General features: G+C 40.1%; 1 protein-coding gene across 2 annotated transcripts in view; it reads left to right on the top strand.

The window, feature by feature from the left end:
- Positions 1–3,871: 3,871 nt before the first annotated feature.
- agk (acylglycerol kinase) overlaps positions 3,872–26,183 on the top strand; it is a 62,128-nt gene continuing 39,816 nt past the window's right edge. For both annotated transcript variants that reach the window (XM_063058002.1, XM_063058000.1), the window contains exons 1-8: positions 3,872–4,065; positions 8,386–8,425; positions 13,581–13,660; positions 17,877–17,952; positions 19,908–20,000; positions 23,934–23,966; positions 24,440–24,534; positions 25,468–25,537. In XM_063058002.1, the coding sequence (XP_062914072.1) occupies positions 3,965–4,065; positions 8,386–8,425; positions 13,581–13,660; positions 17,877–17,952; positions 19,908–20,000; positions 23,934–23,966; positions 24,440–24,534; positions 25,468–25,537 (588 nt within the window). In that variant the 5' untranslated portion in view covers positions 3,872–3,964. The remainder of the gene's footprint in view (positions 4,066–8,385; positions 8,426–13,580; positions 13,661–17,876; positions 17,953–19,907; positions 20,001–23,933; positions 23,967–24,439; positions 24,535–25,467; positions 25,538–26,183) is intronic.

The raw sequence follows: 26,183 nt of genomic DNA, 5'->3' as shown, positions 1-26,183 counted from the left end.
GTTATGTGAACACAAGTTCAGCATCTCGGGGAATGAAGCGGTGATAGAAATTCACCATCCCTAAAAACTCCTGCAGTTTTTTAGTAGTGCAGGGTGGTGGGAAATCCATAATAGCGGCTACTTTTGATGGGAGGGGTTTCATACCTTCTGCGGAGATGTGATGGCCAAGGACGTCAATGGTTGACAATCCAAACTGGCATTTAGCAGGGTTAATAATCAACCCATTTTCGTTTAAGTGCTCAAAGTGTGCGGAGAAAAGATGAGATGGGATATGTGTTCAGAAATGGATGCACTGCCAACAAGTATATTATCCAGGTAAATAAAAAGAAAATCTAAGTCTTTTAATACAGAGTCCACCAGCCGTTGGAAAGTCTGTTCTGCATTTTTCATCCCAAACGGCAGGTGCAGAAACTCAAAGAGGCCAAATGGGGTTATCACAGCTGTTTTGGGAATGTCTTCTGAGGACACAGGCACCTAACTAAATTTTCTTTGGAAAAAATTAACTTTCCAGCTAAACGTGCAGAGAAGTCTTGGTTGTGTGGGACCAGGTATTGATCGGAGGTGGTGGCCTCATTAACTGCCACATGGGCAGCAACCACAATCGGACTTCGGGACCACATGGAGGCGCGGAGCCCAGGGGCTATTTGACCGGGGCATATGGATGCCAAGTCTTTCCGTGTTGGCAGGCTCAGCCTGGTGGTTGCTAACTTTTCTGGGTTCAGTCGACGTGCGTAGGCTTGGACTGGTGGGCCATTTGTGGAAATGTGGTGGGAAATGTGGGCTAGATCAGGCTTGGGAATTCGCCCAGCAGTCGAGCAAGCTCACATACAGTGGAGAACTTACTGGGGGAGCAGGGTAATGACCCAAAGTCCTTAACATCAACTAGCCTGCAGTTCTTAAGACTGACTAACAGTCCTTGGCCACACAGGAAATCTGTACTGAGCAGGGGTCTAGGCACTTTAGCCAGGACGAAGTCCCATGTGTAACATCACTCACTGAACCAGAGCATCACCCATCATGTCCTGAAAGTCTAGATCCTGCTGCCGTTGGTGGTCTCCAGCGTGGTTTTGTTACTCTTTGCCTTCTCATCAATAGGCGACGCTGGCAGCACACTCACTCGGGCACACGTGTCACACAGGAAGCGTCACCCTGAAAGGGTGTCCGTAATGAACAGTAGATGACCCTGGAAGCTGGAACCCACAGTGTTCACAGACCTCTGATGTCCCAAAGCGCTGGCACTGTCGAATCTGCAAGGTGGTCCGCACTTCCTAGCATTCATACCGAAGCGAGTGGTGAAAACGCAAACCCGGTATCGTCTGTTTCATAGTAGTGTGTTTCACCTAACTGGAGGCCTTGCTGACTGGTCTTATTGAGGCAGGGAAAGGAAGAGGAATGATGAACTGTTGTCAGGCTATCAGCTATTTTAGCAAGCTCCCTATAGTCCTTCACAGGTGCAATAGCAAGGGCTATGCAATCTTGATCAGACATTTGCTGCATGAAGAGTTCTTTACAAATGAAATGAGGATGGTGATTTTCCAGGAGAGACAGCATGTGGTCCATTAGCTCTGATGGCTTAGCATCGCTGAGGCTGGGCAAGGAGGCTCAAAAGAGTGTAAAGGTGAGTTTTCAGTGATCAATATTTATCATGTTCAGGCAAATATTCTAGTAGACTTACCACTCTCGCCAGCTGTGGAGTTGCTGAGAAACACTATTGCATAGGAAAATTTGGTGCGGTCCATGGTGATTTCTCACAGCGCAAATTGTGCCTCAACTTGTACAAACCAGACAATGGCATTTTGCTCCCAGCAGTTTCAAAGCGACTACATTTGCCAACATGTTCAATAACTCTGGGATAGTCCTAGAGCATCGCTATCACCAATGTAAATGTTCACAAATAAAATGACATGAGACATCTTATGTTTAAGGAAAACAGTAACAACTCATTTATTGTACTCCAAAAGCTGAACACAAAGTGTGGTAACCCAATTTCACGTAATTATGTCATTACGCAGACCAGTCTTTTATAGTGAACCCCAACTCAATGTCGGTGGTTGTGAATTATGTACATTGCCACCAATTACATTACCCTACAGTAAGACTGAAGAACTGATTGTGGACTTAAGAAAGGGTAAGACAAGAAATCACAAACCAATCCCCGTAGAGGGATCAGAAGTGGAAAGAGTGCGCAATTTCAAGTTCCTGGCTGTCAGTATCTCTGGACCCAACTTATCGATGCAGCCATAAAGGAGGCAAGACAGCAGATATACTTTGTTAGGAGTTTGAGGAGATTTGGTATGTCATCAAAAACACAAATTATAGGTGTACTGTGGAGAGCATTCTAACTGGCTGCATCAACTGGTTTGGGGTTATGGGAGCTATTCCACAGGATTGAAGTAAGCTGCAGAGAGTTGTAAAATTAGTCAGCTCCATCATGGACATTAGCCTCTGTCGTATCCAGGACGTCTTCAAGAAGCGATGGCTCAAAAAGGCAGCGTCCATCATTAAGGACCCCCATCACTGAGGACATACTCTCTTCTCATCGTTACCATCAGGTAGGAGGTACTGTACTGAAGCCTGAAGAAACACACTCAGTGACTCAGGAACAACTTCTGCCATCCAATTTCTGCCAACTCTGCCATCCAATTTCTGAAAGGACACAGATCCCAATGCCTCCAACCCCGCACCACCACCACCATTTCCCATCCCCTTGTCCCTCTCTCACGTTATCTCCTTGTCCGCCCATTGCCTCCCTCTGGTGCTCCTTCCCCTTTTTCTTCCTTCCATGGTCTTTTGTGTCTTTCACCAATCAATTTCCCAGGAATTTGCCTCATCACCCCCCTCCAAATTTCACCTATTGCCTGGCGTTTCTCTCTCCCCTCCAGCCACCTTTCACCTACTCCTCAGCCTTTTTCTCTCCCGTCCTGCTGAACAGTTTTGGCCCGAGACGTCGACTGTATTTTCTTTCCATAGATGCTGCCTGATCTGCTGAGTTCCTCTAGCATTTTGTGTGTATTGCTCGAATTTCCAGCATCTGCAGATTTTCTCGTTACTCTTTTATTTCTGTTTTTGCACTACTTATTTAACTATATATATATACACACACACTAAATGACAGTAGCATATATAGAACATAGAATAGTACAGCACATTACAGGCCCTTTGGCCTACAATGTTGTGTCGACCCTCAAACCCTGCATCCCATATAACCCCCCACCTTAAATTCCTCCATATACCTGTCTAGTAGTCTCTTAAACTTCACTAGTGTATCTGCCTCCACCACTGACTCAGGCAGTGCATTCCACGCACCAACCACTCTGAGTGGAAAAACCTTCCTCTAATATCCACCTTGAACTTCCCACCCCTTAGCTTAAAGCCATGTCCTCTTGTATTGAGCAGTGGTGCCCTGGGGAAGAGGCGCTGGCTGTCCACTATCTATTCCTCTTGATATCTTGTACACCTCTATCATGTCTCCTCTCATCCTCCCTCTCTACAGAGAGTAAAGCCCTATGTATTGCATTGTACTGCTGCCGCAAAGTTAACAAATTTCATGACATACGCCGGTGATACTAAACTTGATTCTGATATTAAAAAATTATGCTACTTAACTCCAGGCATGTTTCTTAAGTAAGCTTTTATTTCTAAACTAAATGTACTGAGAATGTTTCCTGTTCCCATACAATATGATGTATGGTATAAATTATTGGAATTCAAAATAGTGTATAAATATTGTGAACTGTAATAAATATCTTTAAAGTGCTTCCGCTGCGATTCGGTGTCCGCGCGAGGGGGACCCTTTGCTTGGTGGAACATGTTGTGGAGACTCTGGGTTGTCGCCGGACAAATCTACACGCGGAATCGGTATCCACGTGAGCCGGCGGAAGATTCACGTCGGGACCCGGAGGGCAGAGTGGGGTTGTGGCAAGGTTCCCCTCTCTGTCTCCCTGCTGCTCCTGGTCCCGAAACCATGGCAAAGCTGCTGAAGACTCTCCGTAATCATTGGAAGAAAACAGTGGTAGCGGTTTGCGCACTCGGCTGGGGAGTGAACTGGATACACAACCGGCACCGGTACTGACCGCAGTAAATGGACCATAGCAGCATAATAGTTTGTGTGTAATTAGGGTGATTAGCCAGTAAATGTCATATTCAGAGTTAAAGCTTACTCCAGTTTTAGAATTACATCCTCTTCAATTACTCCACGAGTTTCATTCTAAACACAAGATTCTGCAGATGCTGAAAATTTTGTGCAACAGACACATTCATTCACTCAATGCTGCAGTACGTATTGAGGGGGATAAATAGTCGCCATTTCGGGCGAGATCCTTCAGAATTGCAAAGGAAGGGGACAGAAGCCCACATTAGAAGCTGGGGTGGTCTGGTGGAGGGGAAGTATACAAGCTGGTGGGTGACAGGTGAGAGGGTTGCTGTGTGGTAGGGGTTCCTTTCTAATACTTGGTAGACACAGCAACAGTAGTCATGTAAATTGGGATTTGGCTAGCGTTGCTTGTTTGCATGTGGGTGTTTGGTGGCTTATTGGTAAAATTTTGGGCCACAGGTTATAGATACTGGATTTTGACTGGGATCAAGGAAGGATAGCAGGCTGCTTTTTATCTTGCGTTTGGTGGAAATGTGACCAGTATCGCCAAAATGTTTAGGATTGCAAATTCAGAGCAGGTATTTGGTTATTGTTTGTTAGTGAGTCTCGACCTGAAGAGATCCCCTGTGATCACAGTGAGTAAGAATGTCCACTCCACCCGTCTGTTTCTGATTAAGAAACATCTTTTTCTCTCTCATCTTAGCCTTATTTGAATGAGAATTCATGCATTTTGGAAAAGATGACAACTCTCCGTCTAGTACTCTGGACAACTCTCCGTCTAGTACTCTGTTGTGGCCATTCTGAGGTCCTGTATACGGAGGGCAGTCACAAGTTCACCAGTTTGTAATGATGTATAGGCAAAATTGGGCCTAGACAGCAGATTTTTTTCCCTCTATCTGTGAGTAATGAATCAGAAATGTTGGTGTAAAAGAGCTTCCTAATCTCATTATTAAAAATTTGGGTGTGATTTTAAAATTGTACTGCTTTCACAACTCCACTCATTAACTGAGGAAATAGTCATTTTGCATTTATTCTATTAAATATTTTTATTATCGTAAATGCATGTTAAATTGCTCCTCCATTTTTGAGGTGGAACAGAATACAAAAGTACTAAAGATTATTTGAGCTGTTCTTCTAATTTAATGCTTTGAGGCCTTGTTTGTGTTCCAGTGAATTAACATTAAATTTCCTCTTGGAAAAATGAACATTTGTGTGAGTTGTTCCTAAAATGGGATGCAGTACACTTTTTTTTAAAAAAGAGATTCAGCACGATAATAGGCCCATTCAAGCTCAACAAGCCCACGCTGCCCGATTACACCCATGTGACCAATTAACCTACTAACCCGTCTGTCTGTCGGATGTGGGAGGAAACTGGGGGCACCTGGAGGAAACCTACATGGTCGCAGAGCGAATGTGCAAACTCTTTACAGACAGCAGTGGGGATTAAACCCAGTCACTGGCACTGTAATCGTGTTACGCTAATGACTACAATGTAGGGCTGCCCCAGTATTCACATAGAGTCTAACTGAGGCTCGGCATAACTGAAGTGTAGCTTCCTCAAATCCGACTGAGTTAAGGAACACTTCTATTAGCTATTTTGATTACCTTTTGAACCAGTGCATTAACTTTTAGAATGCTGTAAACATCTACAGCAAAATCCCTTTACAAATGCAAAATACTGCAGGTGCTTAAATAGAAAATCCTTCGGTAAGGTGTTTCTGTTATCTAATTTTTTAAATAGTTTAGGTCCAAATGTTTTTTTTTTCCAAATCTACTATATTGATGTTACCAGACACTTTTAAAGATGTTTGTATATTTGACATGGGGATCTTTTAGCCCAATTCTGAAAAGCATCATGAGCAATATACCTAATACGTTTCTATTCATCATCCAAAAATGTGTCACTTCACATTTCATTATTTTTAAAATCCTTCAGTATTGCTTCTAATCATTTTGCTAATCTGGTCCATAGTACCCTGAAGTGCACAGTATTCTCATCACTATCTACTCTGTTACTATATTTCCCATTTGCTAACCTTGCATTGCCATTCCCTATATTACAAATGCAATCCTTTACCCTTCCATTGCCCTTGAGCTTCTAACGTGGTTCCTGACATTCTGACTTTCCTTTCTGGAGCCTAAAATTCACAGAGAATTGATAGAAGAGACTCAAAATTGGCATGGTCATAAAAGACAGAGGGTAGTGCTGGAGGGATGTTATTCTGACTGGAGGTCTGTGACCAGTGAAGTTCTGCAAGGACCAGTGTTGGGACCTCTGTTTGTGATAAGTAAATAATTTGGGCATAAAGGTGAGTGAGCTGATTAATAAGTTGGCGGATGACGCAGAAGTAGGGAGAGTTGAAAAGAGTGAAGAAGATTGATAAATAATTCGGCAGGATACAGACCAACTGGAAATGTGGGCTGAGAAATGGCAGATAGAGTTTATTCTAGGCAAATGCACTTTGGTATGTTTAATGCAAAAGGAAAGACTACATTCAGTGGAAGGGTCCTGAGGAGCTTTGATGCACAGAGTGGTCCTTTTCTTCCTGTAAGTGGCAACAGAACTCGATGGGTTAGTAAAGAAGGTGTACGCCATACTTGCTTTCATCAGTAATGCTGTTGATTATAAAAGTAAGGAAGTCGTGTCACAGTTGTATTTAACTTTGATTGGGCCACATTTGGAGTACTGTATGCAGTTCTCGTCGCTGCATTACCAAAAGCATGTGTGGAGGCTTTGGGGAGGATGTAGAGCAGTTTCACCAGGGTGCTGCCTGGATTAGAAAGTATGTGCTAAAAGGAGACAGTATTGGAGTGTTTGCTGGAGTATTGGAGGTTGGGGGGCGGCTTAATAGACGTATAGAAAATGATGAGGGGCCTGGTATAAATAGTCAGAATCTTTCCCCCTGGGTGGAAATATCAAATATTATATGCATAAATTTAAGGTGGAGAGGGAGTGTAAATTTAAGAAAGATATGTGATACAGGTTTTCTTTACAAATGATGGGTACCTGCAGTGTGTTGCCTGGGCAAGTGGTGGAAGCAGATGCAATAACAATATATAGGAAGCACATGAACTGCCGGGAATAGGATGACTTAGTCCACATGTGGGCAGATGGCATTAGTTTGGATTGGCATCATGGTCAGCACAGACAGTGGGCAGATGGCATTAGTTTGGATTGGCATCATGGTCAGCACAGACAGTGCAGGTTGAAGGGCCTGCTCCTGTGCTGCAGTGTTCTGTTATGAGATTGATTTGGTCAAACTTCCCACACCAAGCTCATAAATAACAATTTTGGTCATTCATTAAATCTCTTTATATCCTGTTACTATGTGAGTTGTTTTGAGGTGACTTAAGCCTGTTTGCAGCTCCCTTGTCATATTTGACCTGAGATGAGCTTTGGACATATACTGTACCCACAAAGACTGCCTGCTTTCATTCTCAATAATGTTACCAAACAGTTCAATCTCAGCTTGTTTTGCTTCTGAAGTCTCAACCATGCTTCTGATAACTCCGGACTCGTCAATTCCAGTGCACCTGTCTGCGTCCATGTTCACGGGAACAGAGAGCCAACAGGTGGATATGTGTGATGTGTCAGCAGGAACAGGCTAGGTCCAAATCTTAAAGTAATTTAGCCTCAGGATTTGTACTTTCATTATCAAATTATACATGGAGACATAGTGGTGATGTAGCCACAGGAGTGATGATTGTAGTTGATTTCTAGGAGTAGTGAACTTGGACAACAGTAAAACTTTCCATTGATTTATGACATGTTGTCTTCTCAAGGGAGCAGGTGTAATTTTGCAGAAGCTGGCGAAGCTCATACAAGAAAAGTAACTACAATGTTTGAAGATTAAGTTATGGGTAAAGTGTTGGCGCATGGCCAAGTGGTTAAGGCGTTCGTCTAGTGATTTGAAGGCAGCTAGTTCGAGCCTTGGCTGAGGCACTTAACCACACATTGCTGTGCAACGACACCTGTGCCAAGCTATATGGGTCCTAATGCCCTTCCCTTGGACAACATCGGTGGTGTGAACAAGGGAGACTTGCAGCATGGGCAACTGGGTCTTCCATGCAACCTTGCCCAGGCCTACGCCCTGGAAACCTTCCAAGGCGCAAATCCATGGTCTCATGAGACTAACGGATGCCTATATAAATATAGGTAAAACGTTAAACAGGAAAAGAGTAAAATACTTTCTCCTAAAGATTTGTAGTTGCTTGATTAATAAGTGTTTTCAGCACAAATGAGTGTGAAGGTTCCTACAGTGCCCTAACAGGTCTTTTTATGTTTAATTCAGAGACGATCTCTTGCGTAGGGTGGCATGTGAAGAAGCACAGGTATGGCAAACTCAAATTACACATTTTCTTCCTGGCTTGTTAACCTCTGTCTAATCAAACCACATTTTATTGCACTAATCGAGCAAATTTTCATATCCAGTCATTACAGTGGAAATCGTGTGGTTTCCCTGGGCAACCAATCGGCAAGGCAAGATCTGCTTTAACTTTGTAGCAGAGGCATGCTGGATAACCTAATCAGATGCGTTCCCTAAACTGTAACTCCACAAGGAATATATAGCAATTGTGTTGCTTGGTTATGTATTTGGAAGAAGACACCATGTAGCTATTATTTACACGTATCTCTGTATTTTTTTAAGAGTTACTTGCATACTTTTCAGTAGGGAGTTTGTTGTGTTCTATGTAAAGAGAAGTATAGGGATGGTGTTTAAAAATATTCACAAAATGTAAATGGGAGTAATATAAAGCTGATATTGAAATTTCTCTATTTTCTGTAATTTCATTCTCAATTCAAATTCTATTTGCCTTGCACCTCTTTGTTAATGAATCAGTTCTCCCCCCCCCCACTGGAAATTATGGTTTATATATTACTTTTTAGAGATGAATTAAACTCCAGCACCACTACAGATAATAGTACATATATTAATGTTATTTAATTATCATGGCCTGTTCCGCGCTGTTTCTCTAAATCCCCAATAGTGCAGAAAAAGAATGCTCATAAGCCAGTTGCCCTGCTCCCATCTTGGATGAAACACTTTTTTAGAATATTTCAATTTCTTGGATGTAAGGGCATAACACATTTATCGTACTTCTGGATAGTTGGTTTCAGTTCTGTTTTGATTATGTTTGGATTTAGTATCATAAGGGCGCTCCTAAAGTTTTGTTTATACAGTAAGTATGCTCACCATTAATCCAATTGGGTGCTAGAATCACCTTGTGGTTTTTCAGTGCTTCCAGCAGACATTCACATGTAGCACGTTCGAATAACTGCATTCTGGGAGGTGCAGCAGCAGACTGGCTGCCAGGGACCCACTCAAACCACATCGTGGTAACTTGTTTTGCAGCGGCTCAGCTGGTCAATCCACAGAATATCGAGATAATCATAGATTAAGACTTTGTTTTCTTGTTCAAGCAAAAAGTAAGGAACTGTCTGCCAACAGTCTATCTGAGCTGGTAGCAAAATCATACTTAAAGAGAAAAGATTAGTTTTGAACCAATACCAAGTAATTGTAGGAAAAATGGAGTTTTCATATCAATTTTGAGTTGTATGCCATGCATTGTTCTCTATTGTGAATTGGTAAAATTTACTTAATAATTTCTTGTTCATTTACATTTTTGACCTTGTATTACTCTTTATCAGTCTTATTTTTGGATGATAGGAATAATGCAAGGGATGATCTTACAGTATGCATTTTGTGTAATGTGGGATTCTCATGGCTTAACACCGGCATTTGTTCTGAGCTCGGGCATTTAACAGACTAATTGTCCTTTTCAATTCAGAATATGACTGAGGCTACTGATCATAAACCCTAGATGATATTGAGGTGGATCAGAAATCTATTGCTTTGTAATTTGGTGTCTCTATATTCACCATAGTTATTCATTTTGACATTAGAGTATGACCTATTAGTTCAGATGACTTTTGAATGATATTAAAAGTTGAAATGTTCAGGTGAGGGAACATCAAAAGAGCACATCAAAGCAGGCAGTAGTCTACTCTAGTCTACTCTATTTCATTGAATTTTACTTTGTTGTGCCACTTTAACTGAACTACCACTGTCTTCTGAAAAATGGGAGTTGCTATTTTTAGCTGTTGGTAGACTACTAAGATTCTTCTGTCAGTGGTATGTCAGACCCACAAGTATGGAATCAACAGAGGTAGTTCAGTACTTTTTCTGTATTTCTATGAACAATTATGCATTGGATTAATTTGGTATTGATAGACCCCTACAATATCACTGTAAAGCTGTGTGCAACCACATGGTGATTTTTGAACTTTTGATCTTTTTTTTCTCTGAAAATACCATGTGTAATTTGCTTGTTTGACATTCAGCTGAACTGAAACATCAACAATCAATCCTGCAGTGGGAAACTTAAAGCTTCAAAAGTTAAATAAAAGTAAACCCTTTATTTAAGATCTGCAAAATTTTGAAATATTTTTCAAGATATTGTCTTGTATTTAGTCATGACTCTTCACCCAGTCTTGAGATTTTGCTTTGCTTGTTGACATTGCGTAAACATGAATGTCTCATTGTATCACTCAAGGGCTGAATATTTGAAAACATGTTGTATGCTGGTTTACAGCATTAGTGGTCAGATATGACAGTAAATCAGTCTACCATGTGCAAGTGTCATTAAGCCATACAGCACAGAAACAGACCCTTCAGCCCAATTCAGTCATGCCAACCAACATGCCTATCTGAGCTAGTCCCATGTGCCTGTGTATGGCTGTAACCCTCTAAACCAGCAGATTTCACAGACCCCCCTCAGTTAATGGTAGGGGTCATTGCATAAAAAAATTTGGGAATCCCTGATCTAAATCTTTCCTATCCATGTACTTGTCCAAATGTCAATTAAATGTTGTAATTGTATCCACCTCTACCATTTCCTCTGGCAGCACGTTCCACATACCCTCTACCCTCTGTAGGAAAAATTTGCTCCTTTTTAAATCTTTCCCCTCTCACTTTAAACCTATGCTTTCTAGTTTTGGAATCCCTTATCATGGGGAAAAAATCTATGACTAATCACCTTATTTATGCCCCTCATGATTTTATAAACCTCTACCTTGTCATCCCTCGCCCTCTTGCCCTCCAGGGGAAGAAAGGTTGTGACTATCCAGCTTCTTACAACACAAACTCTCAGTCCAGGTAACATCCCGCAAAACATTTTTGGACCTTTTCCAGTTTGATATCATTCTTCCAACCAGATTTCTATATGTTACTCCAAGTGTGATCTTACCAATATCTTGTAAGCTGTAACATAACATTGTAGCTCTTGTATTCAGTATCCTAACCAATGAAGGTAATTATGCCAAACACTTTCTTCACCACCCTGTCTACCTGTGTCACCGCCTTATGCAAAGTGTTTATCTATATTCCTTGAGTCTCTGTTCTACAACTCTTCCCAGAGCCCTACCATTTACTGTGCAGGACCTGCACTGATTTTTGTCTTATCAAAAAGCAACATCTCATTTTTATCTGAATTACTCTCCAGCTGCCATTCCTTGGTCCACTGGACCAGTTCATCAAAATCCCTTTGTAAACTTAAATAACTTTGTTCACAGTCTACTATTCCACCATAAGACATAGGGGTAAAATTAAGCCCTTTGACTCAACAAGTCTGCTCTGCCATTCCATCATGGCTGATATATTATCCCTTTCAACCCCATTCCCCTGCCTTCTCTCATAACCTTTGACACCCTGATTAATCAAGAACCTATCAACCTCTGCTTTAAATATACTGAAGCATTTGGCCTCTACAACTGTGTGTAGCAGTAAATTCCACAGATTCTCTGGCTAAAGAAACTCCTTATCTCTGTTCTAAATGGACGTCCCTCTATTCTGAAATTGTGCGCACTAATCCTAGACTCTCCCACTATATGAAAACTCCTGCCCTCAGTCGCTCTATCTATGCCTTTCAATAGGTTTCACGAGACCCACCTCCATTCTTCTAAATTCCAGTGAATGCAGACCCAGAGCCATCAAACATTCCTCATATGTTAACCCTTTCATTCCTGAAAACGTTCTCATAAGCCTCCTCTGGATCCTCTCCAATGCTAGCACATCTTTTCTGAGATAAGAGGCCCAAAACTGCTCCCATTACTCCAGTATGCCTTATAAAGCCTCAGCATGCTATCCTTGCTGTTATATTCTAGTGCTCTTGAAAGGAATGCGAACCTTGCATTTGCCTTCTTTATCACCAACTCAACCTGCAAGTTAACTTTGCCCGTTCCCCCAATCTAAGTCCTTCTGCAGACTCCCTGCTTCCTCAACACTACTTGCCTCTACACCTATCCTTCTGTTGTCCTCAAACTCGGCCACAAAACCAATCATTGACATACAATGTGAAAAGAAGCGGTCCAACACTGGCCCCTGTGGTACTTCACTAGACACCAGCTGACAACTAGAAAACCCCCTTTTATCCCCACTCTTTCCCTCCTGCCAGTCAGCCAATCTTCTGTCCATGCTAGCTTCCCAATTACCTTCTCCTTAATATAGCAAATATACTCATTATTGCCTCCAACGCCTTTGAATTTCTGGCATACTTGGTGTCTACCACAGTGAAGATTGAGGCAGAATACTTATATTAAAATATCTTTGTCCCCATTAATATCTCTCCAGTGTAATTTTCTAGCTTAGCTATATTTTACTCTTTATATACGTGAAAAATACTTTTCATATCCACTTATTTTATTGGCTAGCTTTCCTTCATCTTTTGTCTTATGGCTTTTTAGTTGCTATCTGTTGGTTTTTAAAAGCTTTCCAATCTTCTAACTTCCCATTAAGTTTTGCTATATTATATGCCCTCTTATTTCCATTTATGCTGTTTTTGACTTCTTTTGTCAGCCGCTTTTGCCTCATCCTCTCTTGAGAATACCTCTGTCTTTGGCAAATATCTATCCTGCGCCTTCCGAATTGCCCTCAGAATCTCCAGCCATTGCTGTCTCCTGTCATCCTCCTAGTGTCCCTTTGCTATCAACTTTGGCCAGCTCCTCTTTCATGCCCCTGGAATTCCCTTTACTCCACTGTAATACTCATAGAACTGACTTTATTTTCTCCCTCTCAAACTAGTGGGGGGAATTCCATCATATTATTCCATCATTCCATCCCGATGAGAGTTGTTCTTTTCTAATAGCTCCTACCTTGCAACAATGTCTCTCTATCACTTGCTATTTCAAATTTTTTATCACCAAGAGCATGAATCTTGATAACATCTGTAATATATAACTTCTGAATTTTAGTTCAGTTTATTTATATAACTTTTCTTGAGTGAGGCTGATAATTTTTGTTAAATTTATTTAGATTTTTAGTAGAGAGCTGTAATCTCACATCTACAGTCCATGGATGGTGACTGGATAGAATCCCACATTATTGTGGTGAAAAACAGTTGACTAGTTTATTGATTTGATGTGCTTTTTTTTGTTTTGTCTCAGTTGATTATGCATTTTCTATAACAATCTGCCTGTCTTCCTGTTCAGGTATTTGGAAACCAGCTTCAGCCTGTCACTGCAAAGGTGAAGAAAGCCACTGTCTTTCTCAATCCTGCTGCTTGCAAAGGGTAAGACATTTTATTGAAATTGGTCCTTCCCTTTGTTTAAAGGGTGTCAATAGTCCTTCTGATTATTTTATAGAGACACAGGGCATAATTAGTGCATTTTATCATCTAGTATAGCATATAGGTGATTTTTAATAGCTGTGTTGCTGTCATTTTAGTCTGGGTTAAATACAGTGAAATGCTTTAGACTTTTTTCACATAAAAGTTTTTTTGACCAACTCTACCTGAATAACTTGTTAATTTTTCAGCTGGAGTGTTGGAATTATCTGACCTTTTATAAAGTCAAATGTGACAATAGCAGAATGTAATCCCTCTTTCACCAAATGTGTTACATCACAGAATCAGAGTTAGAAGCCTGGATAGACACAGCCTAATTATTAAAGTAGTTATTAAGTCCTGAAGATTTCAATATTTTAAATTGCATTTAATTGGAAATAAAGTTTTACACTGCACCAAACAAGAATTTTAGTTTTGATTTTTCGAAGTATTTCAGAAACAATGAAATACTTTCGTGATTAAAAACAGAAAATGCTGGAAAAGTTACAGATTGATGACCTTCTGAAATTTTAATACCATTTCCTTCTCCATGGGTGTTGCATGACCTGCTTATCATTTCCAGTGTTTTCTGCTTCTATTCTGGATTTCTAACATCAATGGTATTTTGCTTCTAAGGTTGCAAAATTGTAAGGGTATGAAGGTCAGTGGTATTGTAGAAAGGTATCGTAGTTCTGTATTTATGGATTGGACTATTACGTTTATGGACTGGGGACTGTTTCCAGGCTTATTCTGAGGGTTTTTTTAAATCACCCATTCCTTTTCTGTTTTGGTGTGCAAGGGGAGAGAATTTGAGGGTTGATGTTCTTTTAGTTTTTTTAATGTGTGGGGTAGGGCGTGCTTTTTGGGGTCGATGTCTTTAGTGTGAAGGTAGGGGTTTTGGGGATTGATGATTGTGTTACCATTTTTTTCCGTGGGTGGTGGGTTTGATGTTTTTCTCTAAATGATTTTTATATTCTTTATTTGTTTTGTGGTTATCGGGAGAAGATGAATTTCAGCATTGTATATGGATGCATGCTTTGCAAATCAATCTTTGAACATTTGAGTAATGGCCAAGATAGTATTTTTTAAATATAACCATATAACAATTACAGCACGGAAACAGGCCATCTCAGCCCTTCTAGTCCGTGCTGAACTCTTACCCTCACCTAGTCCCACCGACCTGCACTCAGCCCATAACCCTCCATTCCTTTCCTATCCATATAGCTATCCAATTTAAATTTAAATGACAATATTGAACCTGCCTCTGCTGGAAGCTTGTTCCACACAGCTACCCACTCTCTGAGTAAAGAAGGTCCCCCTCATGTTACTCCTAAACTTTTGCCCTTTAACTCTCAACTCATGTCCTCTTGTTTGAATCTCCCCTACTCTCAATGGAAAAGGCCTATCCACGTCAACTCTATCTATCCCCCTCATAATTTTAAATACCTCTATCAAGTTCCCCATCAACCTTCTACGCTCCAAAGAATAAAGACCCAACTTGTTCAACCTTTCTCTGTAACTTAGGTGATGAAACCCAGGTAACATTCTAGTAAATCTTCTCTGTACTCTCTCTATTTTGTTGACATCTTTCCTATAATTTGGTGACCAGAACTGTATATAATACTCCAAATTTGGCCTTACCAATGCCTTGTACAATTTTAACATTACATCCCAACTCCTATACTCAATGCTCTGATTTATAAAGGCCAGCATACCAAAAGCTTTCTTCGCCACCCTATCCACATGAGATTCCACCTTCAGGGAACTATGCACCATTATTCCTAGATCATTCTGTTCCACTGCATTCTTCAAAGCCCTACCATTTACCACGTATGTCCTATTTTGATTAGTCCTATCAAAATGTATCACCTCACATTTATCAGCATTAAACTCCATCTGCCATCTTTCAGCCTACTCTTCTAACTGGCCTAAATCTCTCTGCAAGCTTTGAAAATCTACTTCATTATCCACAACTCCACCTATCTTAGTATTATCTGCATACCTACTCATCCAATTTACCACCCCATCATCCAGATCATTAATGTATATGACAAACAACATTGGACGCAGTACAGATCCCTGAGGCACACCACTAGTCACCGGCCTCCAATCTGACAAACAGTTATCCACCACTACTCTCTGGCGTCTCCCATCCAGCCACTGCTGAATCCATTTTACTACTTCAATATTAATTCCTAACGATTGAACCTTCCTGACCAACCTTCTGTGTGGAACCTTGTCAAAGGCCTTACTGAAGTCCATATAGACAACATGCACCGCTTTACCCTCATCAACTTTCCTAGTAACCTCTTTAAAAAATTCAATAAGATTTGTCAAACATGACCTTCCACGCACAAATCCATGCTGACTGTTCCTAATCAGACCCTGTCTATCCAGATAATTATATATACCATCTCTAAGAATACTTTCCATCAATTTACCCACCACTGACGTCAAACTCACAGGTCGATAATTGATAGGTTTACTCTTAGAACCCTTTTTAAACAATGGAACAACATGAGCAATACGCCAATCCTCCAGCACCATCCCTGTTTCTAATGACATTCGAAATATTTCTGTCAGAGTCCTTGCTATTTCGACACTAACTTCCCTCAAGATCCTAGGGAATATCCTGTCAGGACCGGGAGACTTATTCTCTTTTATATTCCTTAAAAGCGCCAGTACTTCCTCTTCTTTAATCATCATAGCTTACATAACTTCCCTACCTGTTTCCCTTATCTTACACAATTCAATATCCTTCTCCTTAGTGAATACCGAAGAAAAGAAATTGTTCAAAATCTCCCCCATCTCTTTTGGCTCCACACATAGCTGTCCACTCTGATTCTCTAAGGGACCAATTTTATCCCTCACTATCCTTTTGCTATTAATATAACTGTAGAAACCCTTTGGATTTATTTTCACCTTACTTGCCAAAGCAACCTCGTAGCTTTTCTAGCTTTTCTAATTTCTTTCTTAAGATTCTTTTTACATTCTTTATATTACTTGAGCACCTCATTTACTCCATGCTGCTTATATTATTGTAGATATCTCTCTTTTTCCGAACCAAGTTTCCAATATCCCTCGAAAACCATGGCTCTCTCAAACTGTTAACCTTTCCTTTCAACCTAATAGGAACATAAAGATTCTGTACCCTCAAAATTTCACCTTTAAATGACCTCCATTTCTCTATTACATCCTTCCCATAAAACAAATTGTCTCAATCCACTCCTCCTAAATCCTTTGGCATCTCCTTAAAGTTAGCCGTTCTCCACTCAAAAATCTCAACCCTGGGTCCAGACCTATCCTTCTCCATAATTATATTGAAACTAATGGCATTGTGATCACTGGACTCGAAATGCTCCCCAACACATACCTCCATCACCTGACCTATCTCATTCCCTAACAGGAGATCCAACACTGCCCCTTCTCTAGTTGGTACCTCTATGTATTGCTGCAAAAAACTATCCTGCACACATTTTACAAACTCCAAGCCATCCAGCCCTTTTACAGTATGGGCTTCCTAGTCTATGTGTGGAAAATTAAAATCTCCCACAATGACAACCTTGTGTTTACTACAAATATCTGCTATCCCCTTACAAATTTGCTCCTCCAATTCTTGCTCCCCATTTGGTGGTCTATAATACACCCCTATAAGTGTTACTACACCTTTCCCATTCCTCTATTCCACCCAAATAGCCTCCCTAGACGAACCCTCTAATCTATCCTGCCAGAGCACTGCTGTAATATTTTCTCTGAAAAGCAATGCAACACCTCCCCCTCTTGTCCCTCTGACTCTATCACACCTGAAGCCATGAAGTAAAAACTAAAACTACATTTTTGCTTTAAACCCACTGAAGGGTGGATTGGAGAGAAAGACTAGCAGACTCTGAATAAGCGAAGAGTAACTTATTTTCAGTGTTTATGAGTCAGTATAACATTCTTGATCAACGCAAGCATAACTCCACTACTGGAATAGTGGAGTTGAAAGCGGACTTGAGAAACTGCTGTTGATTCTTGAAACTCCTGGATCTGTTTTGTTTTAGAAATGTTTCTGTTAATAATTGGTATTAAAGCCATGTGGTTATTAGTGAATAAGTACATTCTTTAGAAAAGTTAATAATTATACAGGAAGAACGATCAGATACGTTGCTTTGATTACAAATGTTTGCATCATATTTCACAGAAAAGCAAGAAATCTCTTTGAAAGGAATGCAGCTCCAATTTTACATCTTGCTGGGCTTGATGTAACAGTAGTTAAGGTGAGGATTCAGTCAATAATTGGCTTGCGTAAGAAGTTTTACTGGTAGTGAAGGAAACCCAGAAATAAGTGATAAACTATTGTGACCTGTTTAGTGAGATACATCATAAATTTTATAGTGTGGCTTTTCTCTCTGATTCAGTGTCATAATTATTTCAATCAGGATTTCATGACATTATATAATCAAATAAATTAAAATAATTACATTACTGTCAAATAATACAATTAATCAAAAAAATAGCTGTTTGTTTATCTTACCTTCAAATGTTTTGTAAATATTTACTGCTAAGGAAGATGGTAATTTGAACTGATGCTTTGGAAACTTAGCTGGCAGTGGTTAGATTATGTTTGGGATGCAAAAGAATATGAACTTTAAACTATCCTTGTTAGTAGCTCTGTAAGTGTACAGTCTGATGCAGTATAAAGGAGTTGCTTCCATCTGGTCTAATGGCTTGGAGATTGTTTCTATATGTTCCTTTTCTGAAACACTTATTGTTTACATAAATATGGAAATGTTCCAGAATCTGAATATTCAATGCTCACGATTATCAGTATTGATGTGTGCAAATCAGTACTTGGTTGTCGCAGTGTGGTGATTTTTAGGTTGTCAAGAATAGAAATAATTGGCAATTGTGGGGGGGGGGGCAAAGAAAAGGGGGTCTGGATTTTCTTGAGCAAGGCCTTCCACAAGTTCATCATGCCCTCGCGTTGCCAATCCAGAAGGCCAGTCTTGCTGAATAAGATGGTGCTTGAGCTAAGCAACAAGGGTCTGGATGGCAACATGTCCAAAGCAACCAGATAATGGTGTGGACGAGGACAAGTCTCATCTCTGGAATTATTTTAGACATCTTTTAAAAGATTGGTAAACCTTGTCCCTAGAGTTGCTGTCAAAGATGGTTTTTGGTGCTTCTGAATGTTTCGCATCATTAGGGTTGAATAGCTGTAAGGATGTTTTAAAAAAAAATAAGTGATACACTTTAGTACATTATTAGCATTTATAAGTCCTCTATTACACTGTAGAGGGAAAGAAGATGTTTTCCTTGATTAATATACCATTCATGAGGGAGATGTTAGAACTGTAATGGATTACCATTTTCTACTTCTCTGGATGAATGCAGTAATAGTATAGGGTGGGAAATCAGAAAAATTGGCAAAGATGAAACATCCTTGCAATGTATTTCTATGGAAATTATATGATTAGAGCTATCTCTGTGAAATAATCTCTATCCATAGAATAAATCTGACACTGAAATACTAACCAATGCTAAAGCCAAAACCTGATTTGAGTTTATACCGAGTTTCTTCTCCCAGCACTGTCAGAGACATTTTGAAATGACATGGCTAACAGCGAGTTAAGAGGATTCAGCACCTGTTAGTATACTCGCTGGAGGCTGGCAACAACTTCAAACAGTTCAGAAGTATAAATGACCTTCATTCATAGTAGGAAAACACTGAATTGGTAACATTTTAAGTCCGTACAATAAGAATTGTGGCCAAAAATCTTACAATTTTGCAATACCTAATGATCAATGAAAGAGGCTAGCTTTTTAATAATATGAAACTCAGAGCTGTCACTGAGATTTCTAGTCAAAATACATGATTAAAGAAGAGTTTTTTAAACTGTTTAAAAATGCAGACCCTAGCACCTTGTTATAAAGTTCTGCTTTCTGTCTGCTTTTTCTTAATTTCACTCTGTGCTTCCTATATGACTGATTACAACTTGTGTATATTTTATTCCTCATAAATTTAATTAGTACAAGTTGTAACACTGATAACCATTAGAGTGTCTGGATTTTGTCCTCCTTTGGGATTCTTTGGCATTAATAATGTTTCAGGATTTTGGATAAATACTATGAAACGAGCAGCATGTTTGTGTTTGTTAAATATTACAGTTTTTTTGGAAATTCGGGTTATGATGAGCAATACAATGTAATCTTGTCTCTGTTCCAATTGCAGACGGATTATGAGGGCCAAGCAAAAAAGCTGCTGGAGCTGATGGAAGACACTGATATCATTGTTGTTGCTGGAGGTGATGGCACCTTACAAGAGGTACAGACAAAGTAGGACATGTTTCCACAGTAGATTTCCACAGAGCAACTGAAATTACAATTAGCAATAAAACTGAATGTACTCTGTACTGCACATAGATAGCAAGAAGGGAATTTGCAAGTTGTCTGGAAATAATTTCATCACCAGGTCCAGTTAATGAGAAGGTAGTAGCAATTAGTTAAATGTTTGTTGTGTAAGAGTAGTGGGCTGCTAATTTGATCCTGTAATTTTTTTCAGAACATAAGCTGCCATGAGGTCAAAAAGAACCATAAGAGGAGTCATTCTTGTCGTTAGCAATTGTCAGTAGCTGTCCACCAAATGGAGGGATTGCAAGTGCAGAGATGTGTTAGAAGAAGTATTGTCTTTTTGCAAGTGAACAGTATTTGCACTATTGTTGCATGAGTGAAGTCACTGGAGAAAATTACTGGTAGATACAAAGCAGCTTCTTTATTCAACAAAACAAGGTACAGCAGGCATCATATGGTCAAAAGGTCTCCCTGCCCCAACGTGGGGCTCGATATTTTATCTGCCAAACATCAAAGGAGAACTCCCTATTTACTATGTATGGACAATGCTTTCTTTGAAACTACATACAACCTTCACACGTTCTGATTCGCATCCACACCACAGACATCCAAATGTATTTGAATCAGCATTATCCAGTCTGGGATTTACAGCTTTTAGGAACCCATTGTTCAGAGCTGCACTCCAAATTAAATCCACAATATATTTTCAGATGTGAAGACTGGTAGTCAAAGCCAATTGCTAAATGTATACAGGTATGTCCTAACCCAAAAATCACTGTTACATGGACCAAAAATCTAATCATTATTTTTCATTGATCATTTGTAGTCCTAGAAAACCTAGTGCAGGAGTTCAGGCAGTTTTTTTCTCCTTGGTGATCTAACTAGGAAGCTGGAACAATGCATCCTGGTAGTTTTCCATCTCCATGAAGTGTTATTACCACTTTAGAATACTTGCTTGAACATGGATACCTCCTTGTCTTCCTACATAGATTGTTTGAAGCTACAATTCAAGTAATAAAGATTCAATACAAAACCAAGCCTTCTAGTTTGCAGAAAGGAACAAATCTAGAGTTTGTACGGTTGAATAGTATTGTGAATGTCTTGTTGAGCAAGATTGTGGTAAGCAGAAGTATTTGAACTACTGCAAACTAAAGGATTTGGTGTGAGTATTGTGAAAATGCCTCTCTGTACAAATGTTCTGGTCAAGCATGCTAATTGATTTTAATTCCTTATCATTTCCTTATCAGGTAACCATGTAGGTTGGGAGGGAAAAATGTGAGGAGAACTAGCCTGGATGATTTTATTGTTTCAACTCTAGAAATGGTTCAGCTTAGATAGCACAAATATTAATTGTGCTATTTTTAAAATCTTAGTGAATAGAAATGGGGAAAAATGTCACTGCTGATTCATTTTAGCTTTGGGTAATAAATTAACCCTTGTCCCATAACTTGCTGTGTAATTTACCTTTTATTCCTCCCTTGCCCCTCTGTTTGGATAGATAAGACTTGAACATTTCAAGGAGTTGTAGTGGATTCAAGTTGTTGACCGCTCACTCTTATCTAGACCAAATACCAAGGACCAGTGGATCTGAGCCTTTCATCTGAGTGTAACAGGCAAATATATTTGTAACCCCCTTCACCCAAAGTGCCTCAACAATGGGGAGATAAGAATAAGGGTGTGGCAAATCCTGGCTAACTTTAATGGATTTTGAATGTCTTTGATATTTAAAAACTATTAAAATTGTTAAATCAATAACACTGTAAAATATTGATAATGATTAAAGGCAACAAATAATAAAATATTTGAAAAATAAATCTCAAACATGAGGAAATCTGCAGATGCTGGAAATTCAAGCAACGCACATCAAAGTTGCTGGTGAACGCAGCAGGCCAGGCAGCATCTCTAGGAAGAGGTACAGTCGACGCTTTGGGCCGAGACCCTTCGTCAGGACTAACTGAAAGAAGAGTGAGTAAGAGATTCGAAAGTGGGAGGGGGAGATCCAAAATGATAGGAGGAGACAGGAGGGGGAGGGATGGAGCCAAGAGCTGGGCAGTTGATTGGCAAAAGGGATGTGAGAGGATCATGGGACAGGAGGCCTAGGGAGAAAGAAAAGGGGGAGGGGAGAAAACCCAGAGGATGGGTAAGGGGTATAGTGAGAGGGACAGAGGGAGAAAAAGAATCTGTGTATATAAATAAATAATGGATGGGGTACGAGGGGGAGGTGGGGCATTAGCGGAAGTTTGAGAAATCAATGTTCATGCCATCAGGTTGGAGGCTACCCAGAGGGAATATAAGGTGTTGTTCCTCCAACCTGAGTGTGGCTTCATCTTTACAGTAGAGGAGGCCATGGATAAACATATCGGAATGGGAATGGTTTCGTGGAATTAAAATGTGTGGCCACTGGGAGATCCTGCTTTCTCTGGCGGACAGAGCGTAGGTGTTCAGCAAAACGATCTACGCGACTCCCTTGTCCATTCGTCCCCCCTATCCCTCCCCACCAATCTCCCTCCTGGAACTTATCCTTGTAAGTGGAACAAGTGCTACACATGCCCTTACACTTCCTCCCTTACCACCATTCAGGGCCCCAGACAGTCCTTCCAGGTGAGGCGACACTTCACCTGTGAGTCGACTGGGGTGATATACTGCGGCCGGTGCTCCCGAAGTGGCCTCCTATATATTGGCGAGACCCGATGCAGACTGGGAGATCGTTTTGCTGAACACCTATGCTCTGTCCGCCAGAGAAAGCAGGATCTCCCAGTGGCCACACATTTTAATTCCACGTCCATTCCCACTCTGATAATGTCTTTCCACAGCCTCCTTTACTGTAAAGATGAAGCCACACTCAGTTTGGAGGAACAACACCTTATATTCCGTTTGGGTAGCCTCCAACCTGATGGCATGAACATTGACTTCTCTAAATTCTGCTATTGCCCCACCTCCCCCTTGTACCCCTTCTGTTATTTATTTATATACACACATTCTTTTTCTCTCTCTCCTTTTTCTCCCTCTGTCCCTCTCGCTATACCCCTTGCCCATCCTCTGGGTTTTGTTTTATCCCCCACTCCCCCTTTTCTTTCTCCCTAGGCCTCCTGTCCCAAGATCCTCTCATATCCCTTTTGCCAATCAACTGTCCAGCTCTTGGCTCCATCCCTCCCCCTCCTGTCTTCTCCTATCATTTTGGATCTCCCCCTCCCCCTCCCACTTTCAAATCTCTTACTAGCTCTTCTTTCAGTTAGTCCTGACAAAGGGTCTCGGCCCGAAACGTCGACTGTACCTCTTCCTAGAGATGCTGCCTGGCCTGCTGCGTTCACCAGCAACTTTGATGTATGTTGCTTGAAAAATAAATCTTGCCTTTTTGTTCCCAACTGCAGAATCAGAAATCTCTGTTAAAATGAGGACACTGTATCTACCACGCAGCGTTAGAGAGGCAGATTCCACAGTGTAATGTTGGGGAATCCCAACAATGATGTAGAATGGTGGATGTGCTGATATCTGCTGCTCAATTTACCCCAGGAATGCGTTCATGTCTGTATAAGTGTGGCTGTTTATAGGGAGTGGTTGCTTGCCCATGGCTCCTTTTGGAACTGCAAGCTGTAGCCAGTGAGGACCCTCCTGTTGTTGATACTTACTTTTATTAAGCCTTTGATTTGTCATCAAAATCTGCATTTATAAAGCAAAGCCTTAATTTGTTCTGATCACAGAAGGCACACTTTCAAACAAAATGGATTATTCCTTACAGTATTGCATATTCTTGGTACATCAATGCTAAAATGTTATGATTATTATATGAACTGGTACTAACTGCTTTAAACTACATATGTGTCCCAAAAATTGGGAATTACTGAATGAATAAATACTTTAAGAGCATTGATGATGGATCGTGTTTTCACTTCTCTTTTTACATTAGGTAATAACTGGTCTTCTTCGCAGGGAGGATGAGGTAAGCAATTCATGTCACAAATTATGATTCACACCAATAATTTCTGTTGAGGTAAATTTATAAAATCAAAATCAAAATTCTCATGCAGATACTTCTGCTTTAGAGCTTTGTGATAAAGATGCATCAAACACTTCTGTGTGGTAGGATTTTTTAAATCATTCTTTGTAGGGGGAAAAATAAAGACTTTGACTTGTTTTAGTGCTGAGATCAGCTTGCTCTTGCTAGCCATGAGCTGTTTCTTAATGTAGAGGAAAAAAGGATTGTACCATTTATGAAGAAATGAATGTAATAGAAGGTGTCTGCTTTACAAAACATACACTATTTTTAAAGGATTGAAACACTTTCATCTTCAAAGTATTTTAAATTAGGTTCTTCCCAGTTTCTTATGGTCATGAAGATCATTTTGTCCCCATTGTACTGACTAAAAGAAATATGGGGGGCAAAATAACTTTTTATATATATTTGTATTTTAGGCTACCTTTAGTAAGATCCCCATAGGATTTATTCCATTGGGAAAAATGAATTCTTTGAGCCAAGCACTTTATCCTGCCAACAAAGAACAGGTCAGGTAAGTAATGCCTCATTACTGAAATTTGATGAGGAAGTACAACTATTGGAGTTAGGTTGGCTGTGATAATTTGACTTATTTTTTGGAATATTAAATGCAGGTTTGTCAATCATATAAAATAATTGTGCAGAATTGCCTTCCATGTTGGTTTCTGGTGAGCAATATCTCCTTATGACCAATGATGGAATTTCTAATGATCTCTGCCGAATGTATTGCTGATATTTCGTAATGTTCTGTTAAAGGACTGTCCACATTTAATGAGGGAGGAGAGGAAAGCAGTGGACCCCTTTATTTTCAGTCAGTGTTCATATATTGCTGAATTCAGAGTTACACATGCCTCTGACGCTTTCTGCATCTGTATCTCACTGTTCTGAAATGGGTACTAGGGCAGGTTGAAGCTCTAGCTGGCTTGATTTGAAAATATCTTTTCCTCCATTCTCTTGAAGATCCTGGCTTACGTTTGGTGTTGATTTGTATGTCTCTCCAGCCCTCTTTCAAATACTGACAAGGGTTCAATTTTTGTGTACAAAATAGACAGGTTACTTAATGAATTTTGGACAGATCTGGGGATGGTTTAATTTTCTTATGGTTTATCCATATTTTTAGGCAAATGCGTATCTTACACAGCAAAATCTGAGGGCTTTATTTGGTTTGGTTTGTTTTCCTTTTGCTCTCTGATATCTTTATTTGCTTTCTTGCCTGGGTGCCTACACCAGTTTTAAAATCTTTGGTCTTGGCTAAGATGACACCTGGATCGTTTCTGACCCGTGTGGCTTGGCTTAATGTTACTGGTGCATTAACCAAAAAGGCCAACAGGGGACCTCAGTTGTCCTGTTTCATGTTCATTTCTGTGATGTTGAAAATAAGTGTGTTTGCTGCAGTTGAGAATGAGATGCTTTTGTATTGTCACATCTCCTTTGCTATGCATTGCAGACACATTTTAAATGCCACACTGGCAATTGTTAAAGGTGAGACTGTTCCCCTGGATGTGTTGGAAATAAAGGTAAGAAGTGAAATATTTTCCAGCAGTTCCTAATGTTTGTGTAGTCTTAAAGAATGGCCAGAATTACTCTGGTTCAATTCCTTGGTTGAAAGTCATTTAAAAACTATCAATAGATGTCCACATTCATGATGAATGAATAATCCAGGATTTTGGTTTAGAGTTCTAAAGTTTGCAGCAATCTTAATTCAAAATCAGTTTAACATCACCACCATATGTTATGAAATTTGTTAACTTAGCGGCAGCGGTACAATGCAATGCATGATAACATAGAGAAAAATAAAATATAAATAAATAATTGTCCTAAATATGACAATCATACAATGCTATAATATACAAACCCTCAAATTTACCGGGTCCATTTCAGACACCTCCCTCCTCTTTCTCAATTTTTCTATCTCTGGAGACGGCTTATCCACTGATGTCTTTTATAAACCCACTGACTCTCACAGCAACCTGTACTATACCTCTTCCCACCCTATTTCTTGTAAAAATGCCATCCTCTTCTCTCAATTCCTCCACCTCCATCACATGTGCTCTCAAGATCAGGTTTTTCATTCCAGACCAAGGAGATGTCCTCCTTTTTCAAAGAAAGGGGCTTCCCTTCCTCCACCATCAATGCTGCCCTGAATTTTAGCTCTTCCATTTT

Source organism: Mobula hypostoma, chromosome 9, assembly GCF_963921235.1.
Source record: "Mobula hypostoma chromosome 9, sMobHyp1.1, whole genome shotgun sequence".
Lineage (NCBI taxonomy): Eukaryota > Metazoa > Chordata > Chondrichthyes > Myliobatiformes > Myliobatidae > Mobula > Mobula hypostoma.
Note: the sequence above shows the minus strand (reverse complement) of the source record. Positions and strands in the feature narration are given on the sequence as shown.